Consider the following 19,812-nt stretch of genomic DNA (forward strand, 5'->3'; position numbering starts at 1 on the left):
TTTCTTTTTTTCTTTTTCTTTTTTTTTTAAGGCAATTGGGGTTAAGTGACTTGCCCAGGGTAACACAGCTAGTAAGTGTCAAGTGTTTGGTCTGAGGCCGGATTTGAACTCAGGTTCTCCTGACTTTAGGGCTGGTGGTCTATCCACTGTGCCACCTAGCTTGGGTTTCATTTTTCTCCAGAGACAATGTTGTCTTGTTGAAAGAGCTCTGGACCTGGAGTAAGGAGTGACTTAGGCTCTAAACCTCCCTCCAACACTTAATAGTGAGTGACCCTGGCCAGACCCTTCTGAACCTCAGTTTCTTAATTTGTAAAATGGGATAACAATAGATGTAACATCTACCTCGCATGATCAAATGCAACAATGCATGGTGCTATGTAAATGTCAACTTTTATCATTAACATTCAGGCAAAGTTGCTTTTCTTTTTTGCAAGGAAGGACACCCTGGGTAGTGGCTAGGCTGGTGGAGTATGTCAGGAAATGACTTGCTGTAAAAACAAAAGGCATAAATTTAAAAAAAAATTCAGCCAAGGGCAAAACCAGTTTTGAATATAAACTTTTTTGCAAAATCTTATGAAGAATGGTGAAAGATTATGATAACTCCCATAAATAGGGAGAAATAATAGCAATAAACAAGTTGGCTGAAAGTTTGGTGAAAAATTCAATTAAACTGAATTGCCCAGAAAACATTGAAGGATACAAAACTTCAAAGATACCAAAAAAAAAAAAAAGAAAGAAAAGAAAAATAGAAATGATCTGTTGAAATTCCTATAACAAAGCCTTTTTTCCCATTCTCCACTCCAGCTAGCTGTTCTGCTTGCTCAGATTCTATCTTGAGGGCCCGGCAAGAATGAGAGCTGGAAGCCCTTCCTTTCCCTTCCCAGAAATCTTCCTGTCAGTGCTCTTTTCCCCTTTCCTCCTTTTGTCTGAGGCCAGAGATGCCCAAAACATAAACTCAGAAGAGGATAATAATACCAGAATTCCGGTAAGCAAAACCTCAAAGAAGAATAGAAAAGAAATATTGAAGGAGATACTGATAGTTGACTATTACCATAAGTGTGAGTGGTGGAGGTTCAGGAAGAGAGAAAAGAAAAGGTTTGGAGTAGTTACTTTTGGGAATGTGATCAGGAATCAGCTGATAATGGCAGAGCAGAAGGATTGATTGTCCAGCAGCAGCAAAGGTCTAGATAATGACACATATACATAAGGATGTGTGTGTGTGTGAGTATTGTTGACTCAGTTGGTGATATCATCCTACCTCACTTAAAGTAAACATCTCTACTGAATCAGTCATTGGCTTTTTTTTTTTTGTGAGGCAATTGGGGTTAAGTGACTTGTCTAGAGTCACACAGCTAGTGAGTGTTATGTGTCTGAGGCCGAATTTGAACTCAGGTCCTCCTGACTCCAGGGCTGGTGCTCTATCCACTATGCTACCTAGTTGCCCCCGTAGACTTTTGACAGTGTGAAAAAACCCTTAATCAATTTAGATATCTTTGAAATATCATACAAGAAATGTGTTCAAATAATTGAGAAAACTTGGTCATGCTTTGTGGTCAAGGCTATAAAATAGAAAACCAGTTCAGAACTGAGACACTTGCATGTCTGGAAGCTTAGTAGTGGAATCCACTAGCCAAACCCCAGAAAAAGAATCATTTGAAGAATGAAAGAGAAAATCCTTGGGCCCAGCCTCAGTCTTAGCCTCCTTACCCAACTCTTCCCACTTTGGTTGGATATGTACTTTGGAAGATCAGAGAATTTGGACTCTTCATGAACATCCTGGCAGAATCTCCACATCTGCATTGGGAGCTAAAGACTAACGAGAAATGATGAAGAAAGGCAGGTTCAAGGCTGTACAAGGATCCCAGCAGAAAAGCTAGGCCAGACCTAAGAATTCCATCAGTATCTCCCAATGGGGAGGAAAGGACTTCTAGCAACTTGAAGCTGTGTTAACTATTTAATATATATATATTCTCTAAGCTTAAGCCTTACTTTTCCCCTGGACTCTGTATTTATTAGTGGAAAAGTGTGTCACAGACTCTGGGGGAAGGGGGACATTTCTTATCAACTATTCCTATTATACCTCAGTAAATGCTTCTTTCTAAAATTTAATTCTGACTGACTGATATCAATTGATAATCATAAAGGCAAGCTCACTGGGAGTGGGGAATGAATTACAGCATCAGAAAACTCACCTTCTTAGGGCTACCCTTAGAACTCTGAGACAACAAATAGTATCTGAGCTATAGTGACTTAGCTATCAGTTCCAGTGAGGCTTGCTAGAACAAATTCAGTCAAATCAGTAAACATTTATTAAGCACCATGTGCTTCATATGGTAGATTTAAAGCAGGTGAAATGAGCTTGATTTTATGATCTTCTCCAATGATATTCAGTAGACCTAGAACAGAATGGAAGAATTGGAAGGAGGGGGGTTACCTAGGAATGAGGATGTACAGATTCAGAATAACGGAAAGTCACTGAGGTAATGGTGATAGCTAGTGAAACATTAAAATACCTATCTTGGGCAAATCATTTCACCTCTCTGGGCCTCAGTTTCTTTATGTGTAAAATAAGGAGGTTGGATTAGATGATCTCTAAGATTCCCTCATCTATAGGTATGGAAGCAAGTGAAGTCAAAGTAGAGAAGATGGACTGAGAAAATGAGCATGGGCCAATGGAGAGAAAATCTCTGTACGGACAAAGAGCAGGTTAAGAGTAACTGTGAGATTGAAGACTGAAGGTTGTAATTAACGAGTATGATCTCAAAAGTTCCAGTTATTGGAGGTGATACAATTGTGAGGCATGGTGAGGTTGGAGGTATGACCATGCTGGTGTGTTGCTGAAGTAGATCAGCAAGGGGGTCATTGAAGTTGATCAGGTTGAGAAATTATGTCGTTAAGTTGTAAGGGGTTGTAGTTTGTTAATATGAATATTCATCCCTAGGAAGGTAACAACTGGGTGTAAAGTGGAAAGGAAGAACATGAGCCAGGTACTGAAATTATTTTAGTTCGGTGCTCAGCAGTCCTGGAACAAGTTTGTGGATATCACAAAGTTCTTCTAGGTAGTAAAATGCTAAATTATCAGAGATATACTGCAGAAATTTTTTTTTAGTAATTTGCTTTTCTTTTTAAGAGCTAGAAGGACCCTGAGATGTCATTTAGTTCATTTTTCAGATGAACAGATTGAAACCCAGAACGGGGAAGCCATTTGGGCAGGAAGCCACTTGGGCAAGGTCAGACAGGAAATTAAAGGAACGTGTGAAATTAGAATGTACTTCTCCTGATTTTCACATTCCATGCTGCAGCAGTAAATAGATTAATAGAATCATAGATTTAGAGCTGGAATGATCTTTTTTTTTTTCAGTTTTTAGGCAATTGGGGTTAAGTGACTTGCCCAGGGTCACATAGCTAGTAAGTGTCAAGTGTTTGGTCTGAGGCTGGATTTGAACTCAGGTCCTCCTGACTTCAGGGCCGGTGCTTGGAATGATCTTTAGAGACCCTTGAGCCCAACCCTTTTAATTTTATGGATGAAGAAACTGAGGCACAGAGAAGTTGAATTGCCCACGGTCACACAACTAGCGACTGAGATGGGATTTGAACCTGTGTCATGGCATAGATTCTTGATTTGGCATGAATTGGAAACTGAATTGGAGACTATGATAGACTCATTTTCCTTCCAGTTTTGGAAGAAGTCATAACTTCCCCATTTTCATTCCTATATGGGAAGATAGAAATGCCTCCTTCTCTCTGAAATAAACTACTATATATTAACATTCATACTCTTAACACTTAAATCTATTCCTTTCAAACTGTCTTTAGCCTAGTTTCCTATCATCCCTCAGTGCTGTGGATTAGACCTTGGGCTCAGTCCATTCCCTGATTCTCATATTTTTAGCCCATCCCAAGGAGAAAAGAATTGCAAAGATAGAGTAACAGTAATAGCTGGGGCAAGAGCTTGGGCAGTGTTAGGGTTTTCCCAGAAACTGAAATGGAGTAGTCATTTAATCACCTTTCCCAAAAATTCAGTCCTGCCAGGAGGGTAGCTGTTGTTCAAACTCAGGAAAGACACAACTGGCCATCTGCAGGCCATTTAGCAGGCTGAAAAAGGGTGGAACAGGAAAGGGAGGAAGCAGGACTGGGTAAACCACAGGTTTTCAAGGTGCTATTTTTTCTTGCTAAGGCACCCTGTTTTGTCAAGAAGTGCTCATTTGATGACCTCTTTCCCTCTGTACACTGTTTTCCCCTCCTCTCTCACACTAAAAGATCACTCATTACAATCCCTCTCCCTGTATCAATTAAAACACTTTAAGTTGTTAGAACTGAGTGTGCCTGCTTTTCTACAGTTCCTGGCAGGTCCACTGCTTTTATGGTGTAGTCATGGTGAGACTTGAGTCATCTGAGGAGTGCCAAAAAGGCAGAGAACAGAGCAGAGAGATATTAGCATGAGGAGGATAAAGAAGGGGGATGCTTCCACAGGTAGTGTGCCCATCAGATCTTAACTTGGCCTCCAAATGCATAAATTCTGCCATGGTAAAAGCATTTCCTATTTAAATAGATTTTAAAATCACATTGGGCATATGTAAAACATTTCAAGTTTTGCAATTCTAATGATCATCTTGCAGCAAGTGAGGGTGGCTATGTAAAGATATAACAGACTAAAAACAATTTTCTAAGATTTTTTAAAGACTGCTAACTAGTTATATTTGGATCACAGATCTGGACAGGGAAGGGTGGTTAGATATCATGTGATATCACGTAGCTTAATTCCCTCATTTCACAGAGGAGGAAACTGAGGCCTATCATAAAGGTAGTAAGTACTAGGGCCCAAATTCAGCCCTGTTCCCGCTGCATCCTGCTTCCTCGTGGATGAACTTCACTTATAGTAAAAAATTATTAGGAATAATTCGATTAATGTGATCTCCTACTGGATTTCATTTTCCCGATTGAGAAAACCCCAACAACATACTCCAAAATTCAAAGGGAAGAAATAAAAATAAAATGAGGAGTCTTGTTTTCCTTCATACACATTTAAACACAGTCCAGCAAAGATACCAGTTAGATGTGTGTGCGTGCGTGTGGGTGTGAGCGTGTGTTTGTCTATGTGGTTTGCCATCTCTCTGGGATCCTGACTCATAATCAAGGAGGCCAATGATCGATTTTTTCCCCCACTTCACAAAGTTCCTCAGAACTTAATTTCTTTTACAAGGGGTACGCCTGTTTATCCATCCCAGACACAGTCGGTAAAATAGTTACTATTTTCTGAGAACGGTGGTTACTAGACCTAACCCTGGTAGCTTGTGCAAGTGGATGCCCACCGTAGGCTCGGGAAGGTCGCAGGGACGGTGCTGGTCTGCTTTAGGACTCCGGTCCCCGCATTCTGGGCCCCCAGGTTCGTGCTATCTGCAGGAGCAGCCAGAGCAGGAGACCGAGAGGATCTCCAGCCAGACGGTGGAGGGGAGGGAAGAAGCGGGGCGGAGCAACAATCCAGAGGCTCAATTTAGATCTTTCACTGCCCCAATCCGACGCGCCCTTTCTCACGGCCAAACCCAGAGGAGCAAGAATTCCACAAACTGCTGCTGGAGGAGGGAGGTGGAAAGCTGCAAATCCTCTGCGGCAGCTGCGAGGTCCTTCCGAGGCAGGATGCTGCTGCCGCTGCCGCCAGACGCTGCTGAGAAAATGAGGGGCTCCCTGCTCCTCGCTCCCCACCTTCTGTGCCTTCTGACCGCATCCTGGGCTGTTTCTGCAGCTGCCGGGTATGGAGGGATGGGGGGAAGCCGGGGCGGGGAGGGGCGAGGGATAGAGGAGACAAGATGAATGAAGGCGAGAGGGAATGGAAAAGGAGAGTTGCACCACCAGGGATGGGGGGTGGGTGGCAGGGGAGGCGAGGCAAGGGGAGGTGGGCTGCAAGTAGTAATTTAGATTTGGGTGGACGCGCTTTCGAAATGAGCTTCTTCGAGCTGGGGCCCTCTTCTCTGCGGGAAAAACAGAGACAGAATCTAGGAGTTGGGAAGGAGCGGCCGGGAAAACTGACATCCCATGAAACTGGCCCGAATTGTAGGTCTCTGTTTACTTCACTTTGTGAATCACTCCCCAGCTGCTCCCCATTTCACATTCTGGAAGTCTGAGCTTTTCTGGGTCCAGTCATTTAGGATCATAAATACACTGCTCCTTCATTCAATCATAAGTTCACAGGTTAAGAGCTGAAAGGGACCTTAAGGTCATCATGTCCAGCTCCCTCAAGTACAGATGAAGAAACTAAGTCTGACAGAGGTTAAGTGATTTTCCCAGGGTCACACAGGTAAGGTGTCTGAGTTGGGATCTGAGTCCCGCTCCTCTGACTTGGAGTACAACGTTTTTCCTCAGCCTTGTACCATACCTGAGTTTTTACCCAACCACTCATTATTTTTTATTGCCTGATTCTAAACTTGTGGTCCTAGAGGATATCTTTCGATTTGTGGGGTTTTGTGATGTGTATACTCAGCCTGACTTTAAGGATTGTCAAATTCTGAAGCGAAATAGGTACTCAGCTAGAGACCCAGTATTAAAAAGGATGAATCAATTTCCCTAAGTATGGACTAACTTTACCCTACGTGTTGTGGGGATCAACATTATACCCCAAAGTGTAAGCTTTTTGAGAGAGAATCCTTCTTTCCTTCCTTCCTTCCTTCCTTCCTTCCTTCCTTCCTTCCTTCCTTCTTTCCTCTGTTTCTTTTCCTTAGCAGTTAATACAGTGCCAGGCCCATGTTGTTCAGTCATGTCTGACTCTTCCTTACCCCATGGACCATAGCAGCCAATACAGGCCATGAGGTTTTCTTGGCAAAGATGCTGGAGTGGTTTGCCATTTCCTTCTCCAGCTCATTTTACAGATGAGGAAACTGAGGAAACAGGGTTAAGTGATTTGCCTACAGTTACACAGCTAATAAGCATTTAAGGTCATATTTGAACTCAGATCTTCCTGACTCCAGGCCTGACACCACCCAATGAGCCACCTAGCTGCCTCCTACCTGGCCTATAGTAAGTGCTTAATAGATGTTTGTTGGCTTGTAAATAGAGTGCAGGGGACAAAGCTCTGGGCCTGGGGCCAAATCATTTAACCTCTGATTCAGTTTCCTCACCTATAAAATGGAATTAACAGTAGCACCTGTCTTGAAAGCTTGTTATGAAGAGCAAATGAGAATAATATCTGTAAATCTCTTAGCATAGTGCCTGGCATGTAGTAGACACTATATAAATGCTTATTTTCTTCCCCATCTTACACTGCCAATCCACTCACCAGTTGTTCAGTTGTATCTGACTCTTCTTGATCCCTTTTTTGTGGAGGGTTTTCTTGGCAAAGATACTGTAGTGGTCTGCCATTTCCTTCTGCAGCTCATTTTTACAGATGAAGAAACTTGAGGCAAACAGGGTTAAGTGACTTGCCCAGAGTCACACAGATAGTAAGTGTCTAAGGCCTGATTTGAACTCAGGAAGATGTCTTCCTGGTTCCAAACCCCATGCTCTATCCATGGCCACTCGCCAGTAGGGCCCATTAAAAACCCACATAACCCAATGACAAAACTACCACCCATTAAAATTCAGTTCCCTGGAATTAGGAGCCAAAATCATATCCATCTTGTTATCTCTCTGAACTAGAGGTCTAAATCAAACTACTGTTGGCTTCATCCCTCCTCTCATGCTTCACTGTGGCATGGAAGTGACCTTGGCTGTGGCAGCACCACACACACGGTTCCAGGACACTGACTGTGACAGGCAATCTGATCTGATGAAAAGAGTGCTTAATCTAGAGGAGTGAATGCCAGGCACAGTGCTGAAGTTAACTGTTTTGCTGAGGGCCACACAGCTATTAAGTGACTGAGGTCAGATCTGAACTTCTTTCTTCCTAACTCCAGGCCCAGCACTCTCTCTACTTTACCACCTCGATGCCTGGGAGTCACTGCGTTCAAGTTTCACCTCTGACACATACTGGCTGTCTGGGCTACTCATTTGACTTCTCTGTGCTCTGTGAACCCAATTCTCCAAAATTCCAAGTTATATATGAGTTTCAGATCTGCATTGATAGATGGTGTCTATATTGGGAATTCTTTATAGTAGGTGAAATTACAAGTCTGGATCTTTTTTTTTTTTTTTTTTTTGTTAAAACGGCGAGTGAAGATTTTCTTTTTTTTTGTTTGCTTGTTTTCTTTTTATTTTTTTCAGAGCATTATTCATTACTAGGAGAGATTCAAAGTTTAGATAAAATTGGATCCTTGTTTTTGTGGAGTTTATAATTTGATTAAAAAAATACTAAAAATTTTGCCTATTACTCCCTTGAATATGGGACAGATGTCCTAAGATGGGAAGAAGCAGTAGGCAAAATCCTTGGGTGTTTTTTTTAAAAATAATTTTTAATTAATTAATTAATTAATTATTTATTTTTAGTTTTCAACATTCATTTCCACAATATTTTGAGTTCCAAATTTTCTCCCCATCTCTTTCCTCTCCCTACCCCAAAATGGCATGCTTTCTGAATACCAATCTTCCCCCAATCTGCCTTCTCTTCTATCACTCCCCCCTCTTATCCCCTCCCCCTTCTATTTTCCTGTAGGCAGGATAGTTTTCTATACTCCATTGCCTGTATATCTTATTTCCCAGTTGCATGTTAGAAACAAATTTTTATTTTTGGGTGAGGCAATTGGGGTTAAGTAACTTGCTCAGCGTCACACAGCTAGTGAGTGTTATGTGTCTGAGACAGATTTGAACTCAGGTCTTCCTGACTTCAAGGTCGGTGGTCTATCCACTGCACCACCTAGCTGCCACTAAAAACAATTTTAACGTTCGTTTTTAAAACTTTGAGTCCCAAATTCTCTCCCTTCCTCCCTCCCCACCCACCCTCATTGGGAAGGTAAGCAATTCGATATAGGTTATATGTGTGTTTCATGCAAAGCACTTCCATAATAGTCATGTTGTGAAAGACTAACTATATTTCCTTCCATCCTATCGTGCCCCCCATTTATTCTATTCTCTCCTTTGACCCTGTCCCTCCTCTAAAGTGTTTACTTCTGATTACCCCTCCCCCAATCTGCCCTTCTTTCTTTCATCCCCCCCCCCCTTATCTCCTTCCTCCCTATTTTCCTGTAGGGTAAGATAGATTTCCATACCTAATTGAGTGTGTATATTATTCCCTCCTTAAGCCAAATCTGATGAAAGAAAGATTCACTCATTCCCTGTCACCTCCTCCCTCTTCTCCTTCACTGTAAAAGCTTTTTCTTGCCTCTTTGTTTGTTTGTTTATTTATTTATTTATTTTTTTGGGCTAGGCAATGGAGTTAAGTGACTTACCTGGAGTCACACAGTGTCGAGTGTCTGAGGATTTGAACTCTTTCTTGCCTCTTTTATTTGAGATAATTTACCCCATTCTACCTCTTCCTTTCTCCTTCTCCCAGTATAAATCTCTCTCACCCCTTAATTTTATTTTTTAGATATCATCCTTTCATATTCAAATCACTCTGTGCCCACTGTCTATATATATATTCCTTCCAACTACCTTAATACCGAGAAAGGTCTCATGAGTTACAAATATCATCTTTCTATGTAGGAATGTAAACAGTTCAACTTTAATAAATCCCTTATGGTTTCTTTTTCCTGTTTACCTTTTCATGCTTCTCTTGAGTCATGTATTTGAAAATCAAATATTCTATTCAGCTCTGGTCTTTTCATGAAGAATGCTTGAAAGTTTTTTATTTCATTGAATGTCCATTTCCCCCCTGAAGTATTATACTCAGTTGTGCTAGGTAGGTAATTCTTGGTTTTAATCCTAGCCTTTTGCCCTCTGGAATATCATATTCAAAGACCTCTGAACTCTTAATGTAAAAGCTGCTAAATCTTGTGTTATCCTGATTGTGTATCCACAATACTTGACTTGTTTATTTCTGGATGCTTGCAATGTTTTCTCCTTGACCTGGGAACTCTGGAATTTGGCTATAATATTCCTAGGAGTTTTCCTTTGGGGATCTCTTTCAGGAGATGATCGGTAGATTCTTTCAGTTTCTATTTTACCCTCTGCTTCTAGAATATCAGGGCATTTTTCTTTGATAATTTCCTGAAAGATGATGTCTAGGCTCTTTTTTTTTTTCATCATGGCTTTCAGGTAGTCCAATAATTTTGAAATTATCTGTCCTGGATCTATTGTCCAGGTCAGTTGTTTTTGCAATGAGATATTTCACATTATCTTCTATTTTCTCATTCTTTTGGTTTTGTTTTATAATTTCTTGATTTCTCATAAAGTCATTAGCTTACATTTGCTCCATTCTAATTTTTAAGGGATTGTTTTCTTCAGTGAACTTTTGGACCTCCTTTTCCATTTGGCTAATTCTGCTTTTTAAGGCATTCTTCTCCTCATTGGAGGCTTTTTAGACCTCTTTTGTAATTTGAGCTAGTCTATTTTTTAAGGTGTTCTTTTCTTCAGTATTTTTTTGGGTCTCCTTTACGAAGCTGTTGACATGTTTTTCTTGATTTTTTTTGCATCATTCTCATTTCTCTTCCCAATTTTTCCTCTACTTCTCTACTTGTTTTTCAGAATCCTTTTTCAGCTCTTCCATGACCTGAGACCCATTCAAATTTTTCTTGGAAGTTTTGGGTATAGGAGTTTTGACTTTGTTGTATTCTTCTGGTTTTATGTTCTGATCTTCTTTGTCACCAAAGTAAGATTCTATAGTCTGAGTTTTTTCCTGCTGTTTGGTCATGTTCCCAGCCAATTACTTGTCTTTTTAACTCTTTGTTAAGATAGGGCTCTGTTTCCAGTGTGGAGGGTGTACTGTCCCAAGTTTCAGGGGTTTTGTGCAGCTATTTTTAGAGATACTTCTAGGGACCTGCAAATTTTCAGTTCTTCCAACGTGGTATGATCAAAGGAGAGATGTTTACTCCTTTCCTGATCTGTGCTCTGGTCAATGAGTGATCACAAGCTTTTCCGCCTTGGAACTGTGAGGAGGATTCCCTCTCCACTGCTGCCACAAGCTCCACCACGCCAGTGCTCCTCTTTGCTCCAAGACTGCCACCCAGGACTGTGACCCAGATCTAAACATGGGCAAAGCAAGAGAATCCTGCTTCAGTGCCAGCAAAGAGATCCCTGAAATCCCTCTCTGATCAGCACCCCCAATCCCTGCACTGTCTGTGAGCTGAGAGCTCTGGAAGCAGCCATCGCCTCCCTGGGGCTACTCCAGGGCTGGGCTGGATCATGCTCCTCTCTCACTCAGGTCTGACAGACCTTTCCTACTGACCTTCTAAGTTGTTTCTGGCATTTATGGGTTGAGAAGTATGGAAACTGCCACAGCTGCCAGTGATTCAGTCTCCTGAGGCCTGCTGCAGGTTCACTGGGGCACCATCTTTGCCTGTGTGCCCATGCTGAACTCCACTCCTCTCCCAGCCTGGGGCAACAGACCTTTCCCAAGGTTGCCTTGGGCTGGAAATTTTTTTCACTCTGTATTTTTATGAGTTCTACTGCTCTAGAATTTGTTTAGAGTCATTTTTTACAGGTATTTGGAGGGATTTGGGGGAGGACTCAAACAAGTCACTGCTTTTACTCTGCCATCTTACTTCCTCTCTCTGTTTTTTTTTTAATCAAGAAAAATCTCATAAAATGAGGTGGTCTGCAAACATGAGTCAAATCTCCCACTATGCCACTAACTATCCAACTTCTCTGTGCTGTTTGGTGGTTATAAACTGTAAATAATACTATCTTTTTTTCTTAGAGTGGAGGTGTATGATTTAATATCTAACAATTCTTTCTTTCTTTTTAGTTTTCAACATTCACTTTTATAAGATTTTGAGTTCTAAATCCTTCCCCCTTCTTCTCTGTCCCCCTCCCCAAGATGGCATGCATTTGGATATAGGCTATATGTGTACAATCCTATTAAACATATTTCCACATTAATCATGCTGTGAAAGAAGAATCAGAACAAAAGGGAAAAACCACGAGAAAGAAAAAACAACGAAAAAAACCCAACAACAACAAAAAATGAAAACAGTATGCTTCGATCTGCATTCAGACCCCATAGTTCTTTGAATGTGGATAGCATTTTCCATGAAGAGTCTTTTGGAATTCTCTTAATTATCTAACTATTCTTAATTCATATTGTTATTGTTTTAGTAGCAGTACATTGGCATCAATGTTAGGAGTTTACCTCATTGTCTGCCCAATGTAGTGGATTGAATACTGGACTTGGAATCAGGAAGACTTGGGTTCAAATCCTTTTTCTGACCCTTAATTGCTGGATAACCTTGAACAAGTTAGTTTATCTGGCAGAGACAATTTCCTCACTTGAAAAATGGGAATAATAATATATGGAATAACTACCTCATAGGATCATTATAAGGCTCAAATAAAATTATGCAGGTATCCCAAAAGTCTTGGAGCAATTTTAAACTTTATTAATAGCTTAAAACCGTGCCAAGACTTTTGGGACACTAGGTATATATAAAGTGCTCTGCAAAATTCAAAGTTCTGGGTAAGTGTCATTATCCTTCACCAGTAAAATTTGTGAAAGTGCTTCAAAATGAGGAGATGGGGGAATAATATCTTATTATATTTCTCCCTTCTCAAGGCCCAGTTTTCTGGTGACCACTCCTAGAGTCATCAGACCAGGAATCAACATGACCATTGGAGTGGAACTGCTGGAGCACAGCCCCTTACAAGTCTTGGTGAAGGCCAAAGTGCTCAGAAGCCTGCAAAACGTCACTGTTCTGGAAGCAGAAGGCATCTTTGAAAAAGGTAAGCTAAAATAAATGCTCTTATTGGGCTCTTCCCCTAGGGTTAGATTACTGGAGCAATATATTCTTTTTTTTTTTTTTGACATTTGGAACAAATACATTGAGTTTATGAACATTGAGCATGTCTATTATGTGACAAATGTCACATGGCGCAGAGAGTCAAAACTGTGTAGAGACTAAAAGACTGGCTTTATAGTCATGAGAACCTGGGTTCAAGTCTTACTACTAGCTATGTGACCCTGTGCAACTTACTTTATCTCAGTGGCTTGTATGGGCCACTCTCCTCTTAAGCTAAGAAGTTACGGAGGACTTGGCATGGGATATCAGTAGAGGGAGTTTCTATACCTGGAACTTCTTAGATTGATGAATTATAGGTCTGGGCCAAAAATAAAATGAGGCTGAAAAATACAAACTAAAATGTCATAGGGTTATCTCTCCTTTATAGTCTATGCTTTAAAAAAATCTTTTCATCAGTATTTAAAAAAATTTATATTGCCTTTATAATACAATCATTTCCCAATCTTCCCTTGTGACAAAGTAAAACAGATAAGCAAATACATCTATTTGTGAGGGTATCTAACTCAGTTGTTGTGAGGGTCAAATGAGATGATATTTGTACTATTTTGCAAACCTTAAAGTTTATCTAAAAATTGAATCACATGAGGGTGAAGAGTAAGGGGTGGGTAGAGTTACTGACTAGTTTATGGTATAAATATTTGTCCAATGCCAGCATAGATAAATTTTGCACAGTCATGAAAATAAGATTTAAAAAAAGTGCCCTCATACTTGCTTCTTATCCTGCTTAAAGCAGGTGGGGTAGGAAGGTGTCAGATCCAAGTGCAGGTCCCCCTCTTCTTCTTTTCAGTAGCAAAAAAGGTAACAGACAGCAACAATAAAGGGGATGGTACCAAACATTAGGCACGATTTCCTTCCAGTTCTTGAGCACTTTCCCATTTTTATTACTGAAATACCATTGCTGAACATGAATGGGTTATGCTCATTTAATAACGGCTTGGGGAAATGGTTGGAATGACCAATGGTGACTGTTAGAAAGTGCCTGAGGCTTTCGGCATTCACTTATTAGGAGGGGTTTTTAGTTCTAGCTCCACTAATTCACAGCTATGCTTCCTGTAGCCCAGGTTTCTTGAATGAGCATTTTAATGACTAAATTTTAGTTGACATTTGGAGCTTATCTTTACTCTCACATCCTCTCCTGTTATTCTTTTTTTCTGTCATCTCTGCTGTCATGCTCTCTTTTCTCCCCGCTTGTGGTTTTGTCCTTTTCTTTTCCCTCTCTCCCCTTTCCCTCCACTTTATTTTTATTTTTTAAGGAAAAATATCACTGCTTCTTTTATACAAAGTCTATCAGTTGGATAATATAAATCAGACTTCTCCGAGTCCTTGAGTAGCAAAGAGTCTCATCCTACCTAGATGATGTCCTCCCCAAGGAGGATGGAATCATATTAATGGTAGGATTACATAATTTCCAGAATCAATTCTTTTTTTCTGTGTTAGAATGAAAACTACCATTTCTGCTCCTGCACCCTTCCTCAACACTATTTCTTATTAATGACCACACTTAGAGGATTTCTAGTCCATTGGAATTTGAATCCCTGTAGGAATAATTGAACAGCCTATTTTTCGACCATCTACTTACAGCTATTAAATGGCTATTTTATATATATATGTATATACACATACATATACATACAAATACATGTGTAATATGTATATATAACATACACATATACTATATATACATGTATATTGCTATTAGAGATATAATCAAGAATTTTTTCATACTGGTAAAAAAGAAAGGAAAGTTGACTGAATAAAAGAATGATAGGGAGTTTTTTTATGTACCAGTTAAAGGGATGGCCTTGTGGTCAGGAAGACCTGAGTGCAAGTCTTGATTCTGACACACACTAGCTGTGTAACCCTGGCCCTAGCTGTGTGACTCCTCCTTTCCGTTTGCCTCAGTTTTCTCATCTGTAAAATAGGGGTAAAAATGGCATCTACCTTAGTTGTTTTGAGGATCAAATGAAATAATAATTGTAAAGTATTTAGAACAGTGCCTGGCACGTAATAGGAGCTATATAAATGTTTTTCTGCTCAGTTGTTTCAGTTGTGTTCAACTCTTTGTGACCCCATTTGGGATTTTTTTTGGTAAAGATGCTGGGTAATTCATCATTTCCTTTTCTAGCTCATTTTACAGTTGAGGAACTGAGGCAAACAAGGTTAAGTGACTTGCTCAGGATCTTGCAGATAGGTAGCAGAGGCCCAATTTGAACTCAGGAAGATGAGTCTTCCTGACTCTAGGACTGCCACTCTATCATTATCATTGTTGTTGTTGCTGGCATCATCTCCTCCTTCTCCTCCTCCTTCTTCTCCTTTCTTCTTTCTGTGTGCTCATGAGCAAATCACTAAACTATCAGTGCTTCAGGTGGTTTTTCTAAGACTATCATTTATGAATTACTGATTTGTTTGGGTGGAAGCAAATTTACACCCTGGAAGTTCTCTACACTGTTGAAATTACAAGCCTGGACCTCCCCCTCCCCTCTGTATACTTTCCCCCTCACTCCCCTCAAAGGTGGGAGAATTTTATTTGTTAAGTACATTGGGAATAGAAAAACCTTTGAATGACCTATGTATATCAATCTAGTCCTTCCTAGAAATCAGGAATACACAAGAATGGAAGACCCAATTACAAATAAAAGTGATACAAATGCATCCCTATAAGAGCCTATTTTTTCAGGTCTTATTTGTATCAACAGTGGTAAATGTCCAAAACTTTAGGGCTTTAAAATACACTGAAGAAGAAATTTATGACCTGAGCCCAGTAACAGAATAGCTTCCCTTGGTTTTCTCTCCACGGTCTGTCAGTTCACCTAACAGTAACATCACCATCTCAGTTTTCCCTTTTGTGTAATAAACCCTTAAAAGGTGTTCTTAGCCACTTAGGAGAAGAATATCTTTTAAAAAATTATTCATTAAAAACTGAGTAATGATTCTTAGCAGTGTGCTCCTGGGAGGCTAGTATAATCATTATTATCCTCCTTCACACGGTTAACCAAATTGATATTCCTACACATGACCATTCCAGTCCTTTTCTGTTTTTTTTTTTTTTTTTTTTTTAGCTAGGCAATGGGGTTAAGTGACTTGTCCGGGGTCACACAGCTAGTAAGTGTTATGTGTCTGAGGCTGGATTTGAACTTAGATCCTCCTGAATCCAGGGCCGGTGCTCTATCCATTGCTCTACCTAGCTGTCCCTCTAGTCCTCTTCTGAAGAAGCTTTGGTGGCTCCCCACTGCCGTGACATTAAAATAGAAAACTCCTGTTTTACAAAAATCTGGCTCCAGCCTATATTTCCAGGCAGATTTCATAATACTCTTCCTCATCCCTATGCTACACATACTATACCACACATACATATACTACAACCAAACCATGCTGTTGTTGTTCCCCACACATGACATTCTGTCTCCCACCTTGAGGACTTTGCACAGGCTGTCCTTCATGTTTGGAACATTCTATCTCCTCATGTCTGCCTAATAAGATCTTTATGTCCCTTCAAGACTGCTCAAATGCCATCTCCATTTTCCTGGTTCTCCCAAGTATTGATGCTATACTCCTTCCCTTCACTGTGCATTAAAAATATATCTGTATCTATATCTACTTAGATATATCCTTATCTTATACATATTTTATTCCGTAGTAGAATTTAAGTTTCTTGAATGCAGGAACTTTCTGTATTTTTCCCTCTAATGACTAGCGTAGTGTCTGGCACATGAGTACAACAATAATTGATGGTTTACTGCCTGAACATTATCTTCATCTTGGTAGGAAACTCAACCAGGTTCATTATTATGGGGCTTTGAATAAAATATTAGACCCAGGAAATATAGTTGACAAGCTTATTGTCATCCCGGGATGTAGTGGAAAGGATGAAGGGCAAAACATCTCATTGGGACCACATGGCAAAACATTAGGAGTGATAAGTATTAAGAAACTGCCTCTCATGAAAAAAGGTGCTGGTTGGGATATGGAGCAAAGATGACTTATAATAGTTGGTTTGCCTGACTAAGAGTTTGAAACTCACAGGAACACAAATGCTTCACTTAGTGGAGTGAGCCAGTGGTCCTTATGTTTGGACAGAGACAATACCAGAGAGTGTAAGACAATGAATTCTTTTGGTCAGTGGACTGGAACCAGCATTGTGATGAACAGTGACAGATTTGAAAAAAAAAATGATGATGAGTGAATGAAGACAATAAAGACTCAATGTACAAGTTGTAGGTCAGGGGTGGGGATGGAGAGAAATACAGTAGTTATTGGTGTAAAGACACTGCTATGTAAAATCATTTTGTTAGTTAAAATCTGTTTTGTCAGAGCATCATGCATTGTGTTGGTTGATTTTTGCATTGTGGATAGTCTTTTTGGGTGATCGTAGGGTCTGTTTCTTTATACTATTTTGTTCTATTTTTTACCTATTCATTGTGGTTTTTTCCTGAAATTCCTGAAAAAAAAATTCATTCTTGGAAATGACATTTGCAGTTTGTCAGAGAGAATATGATATCATTAATGGAAAAGGAGTTTTCCAGTGAAGATAAGATAGGTTAAATGGAAAGTCTTTTTTTTTTTTTTTACTCCTTCAGGATTGGGGAGATAAACATCTTTGTAGGGACATTGGGAGAAGTCAGTAAAGAATGAAATTGAATATCCATAGGAGATGAGTGACTGCTTGAGTAAGGTCCTGGAGGAGTTGGAAGGGGATGGAGGCAGAAGAATTAAGCCTATATAAAGAGCTGAGCTAGCTCTTCTTTTAAGGTGGATGGAAAGGAGGACAAAATTAGTTATGATATTGAAAGTCTTAGATAGTATAGAGATAAGGGTTGTGAGTATGAAAAAGTAGTAAATTTCCAAACTGGAAGAAACAAACAATAAGAGAGATAGAAGTTTGAAGAACTAGTCTGAGGTTTTCTACAGAAATAAAACAAAACAAAACCCCCAATTCTGCCAAAGTTCTCCAAACTCCCCCCCCCAGTAGGTTAAGTGGCTCCCTTACCACAGTATTGTTTAAATGATGAATTTGTAGTGTGGTACAGTAGAAAATACATGACTAGAATTGAGAAGTCATAGGATCTCATTTCCAATTTTGGCTCTTCCACTTACTACTCATGTTACCATGGGCAAATCACTTAACATTTCCCAATTTCCACATTTATAAAATGAGTGGGTTGGACTAGATCTTGAGGGTCTGTTCTTGAGCTAGAGGTTCTTAACCTGGGGTAAGATGAATAGATTTCAAGGGAGTCTGTAACCTTGAATAGGAAAAAAAATGACATCTTTATTTTTTTCTTTAACTTCCAACTGAAATATAGCATTTTCTTCAATTATCTAAAAACAATGATTTTGAGAGGGGTACAGTAGGTTTCACCCAAGTCCTAAAGTGGGCCATGTCCTACAAAAAGATTAAGGACCTCTGGTCTAGATCTATGATCTGATGTTCCTACGACCTTGGGGCAGGACACTTACCCTCTAGGAGCGTCAGTTTCTTAATCTGAAAAGTAGAGATAAAATCTTCTTTGCCTATTTCTCTAGGGTTGTTTGAGGATTAAATGAGAATTACATTACATGAGAATGCTTTAAAAATTATAAAATGTGTGTGAGTTGATTTGGCATTTTTACTACTCTTACCTTCCTAAGTTAATTTTCAATTATGACTACATCAGAATGAAAGGAAATAAATAAGAACATGAGCTTATGGATGGAGGAAGTAGTTCATCATTTGTGCAGGCATGTGAAATAATTGAAATGTTTTTGATATCCTGCAAACCCATATGCCTAATCATTTTCTTTTTCCATGGTTTGAAATTTAACTTGAGAATTTTCTTTCTTGCCTCTTTCTAGAGTTTGTTCCAAATTTTTGGGGGTGGTACCTTGTAGACATATTTCCTTTCATCGTATAATCACGGGACAACTGGCTTCACACATAATTTGTCCTAAGGTCTTAGCCAAACAAACAAAAAGCTACAGAGTAAAACAAATTCGGTTACTCATCATCAACAATCATTTATTGAGCACAGCGGGGCTGTGCTCCTTGTGCCCCTCCCATTTCCCCCTGGCCTATCGGAATATTTGGATATGAGGTACCTTATAAATATGTAAGTTGTTTTGAATTGTCTTCTCTCCCTGCTCCTCCCTCCCCCCCCAGCTTAAAGCTTGGGGATAATTAATTCAGGTTTGCCTGATCTCATGAAAAGCAACTTTAAATCTGTCTTTTTCTGAAAATTGTTCCTTTAACTCTTTGTCATTCACTGTAACTCCTTAAAAACCACTTATATTCAAGAAATAAGTACTTTCTAGAATTTTCAATACTAGCTGAAAACTACCCAACCTCAGGTGTATCTTTTAGTTCTAATGGTTTCCCCTCTTGTCTTAAGTGGCAGATCATCTTTGTGAACTCTATCTAAATCAGGATCAGTTCCATAGTGCTCATGAAAGTGTATTAATTAGACAATGGCGTAGACAGATCCACCAGTGCAAGTTCTCACAGGCAGCTGTGTCAATAGAACTCAGTCTGTACTTGTACTTACAGGATAATTTTTATTTTTTTAAGATTGTGGTGGTGATGGGGCAGTGAAGAGGGAAGGTAGAGGGGTGGGGCTTCAGATTTATTTACTTCAGTCTTATTTAATGTTTTTCTGTGTGATGCAAAAAATTATTCTAGGAATTTGGATCAGGACATTAAAATCATATAACAATGACTATTCATGTCAAAGACAATTATTAAATACCTATCTAGGGTGGTGCCAGGCTAGGCACTCTATAAAGGGAACACGTCTGTAAGGATCCGACAGACTAGTTTTACAACAGTGTGGGAGAATTCAATAGTACACAAAGCACATTGTGAACATTAATATAAGAATGTCAATAGAACAGCTAAATTCTATTCCTTTAAAGTACTTTTTACATTTATTTGAAATGGGATATAGTTGGAGCCAAGATAAAACTCTAGTTAACCTTTTGGAATCTTAGAAGTTTAGTACCTTAGCATCATCTACTCCAGTCT

General features: G+C 39.6%; 1 protein-coding gene across 2 annotated transcripts in view; it reads left to right on the forward strand.

The window, feature by feature from the left end:
• The first annotated feature begins 5,509 nt into the window (after positions 1-5,509).
• The window catches only part of CD109 (CD109 molecule), a 155,598-nt gene continuing 141,295 nt past the window's right edge, over positions 5,510-19,812 (forward strand). For both annotated transcript variants that reach the window (XM_027852946.1, XM_027852947.1), the window contains exons 1-2: positions 5,510-5,750; positions 12,575-12,741. In XM_027852946.1, coding sequence (XP_027708747.1) covers positions 5,638-5,750; positions 12,575-12,741 — 280 coding nt within the window. In that variant the 5' untranslated portion in view covers positions 5,510-5,637. The remainder of the gene's footprint in view (positions 5,751-12,574; positions 12,742-19,812) is intronic.

Source organism: Vombatus ursinus, unplaced genomic scaffold (genome assembly GCF_900497805.2).
Source record: "Vombatus ursinus unplaced genomic scaffold, bare-nosed wombat genome assembly UNPS02009835.1, whole genome shotgun sequence".
NCBI classification, from domain to species: domain Eukaryota; kingdom Metazoa; phylum Chordata; class Mammalia; order Diprotodontia; family Vombatidae; genus Vombatus; species Vombatus ursinus.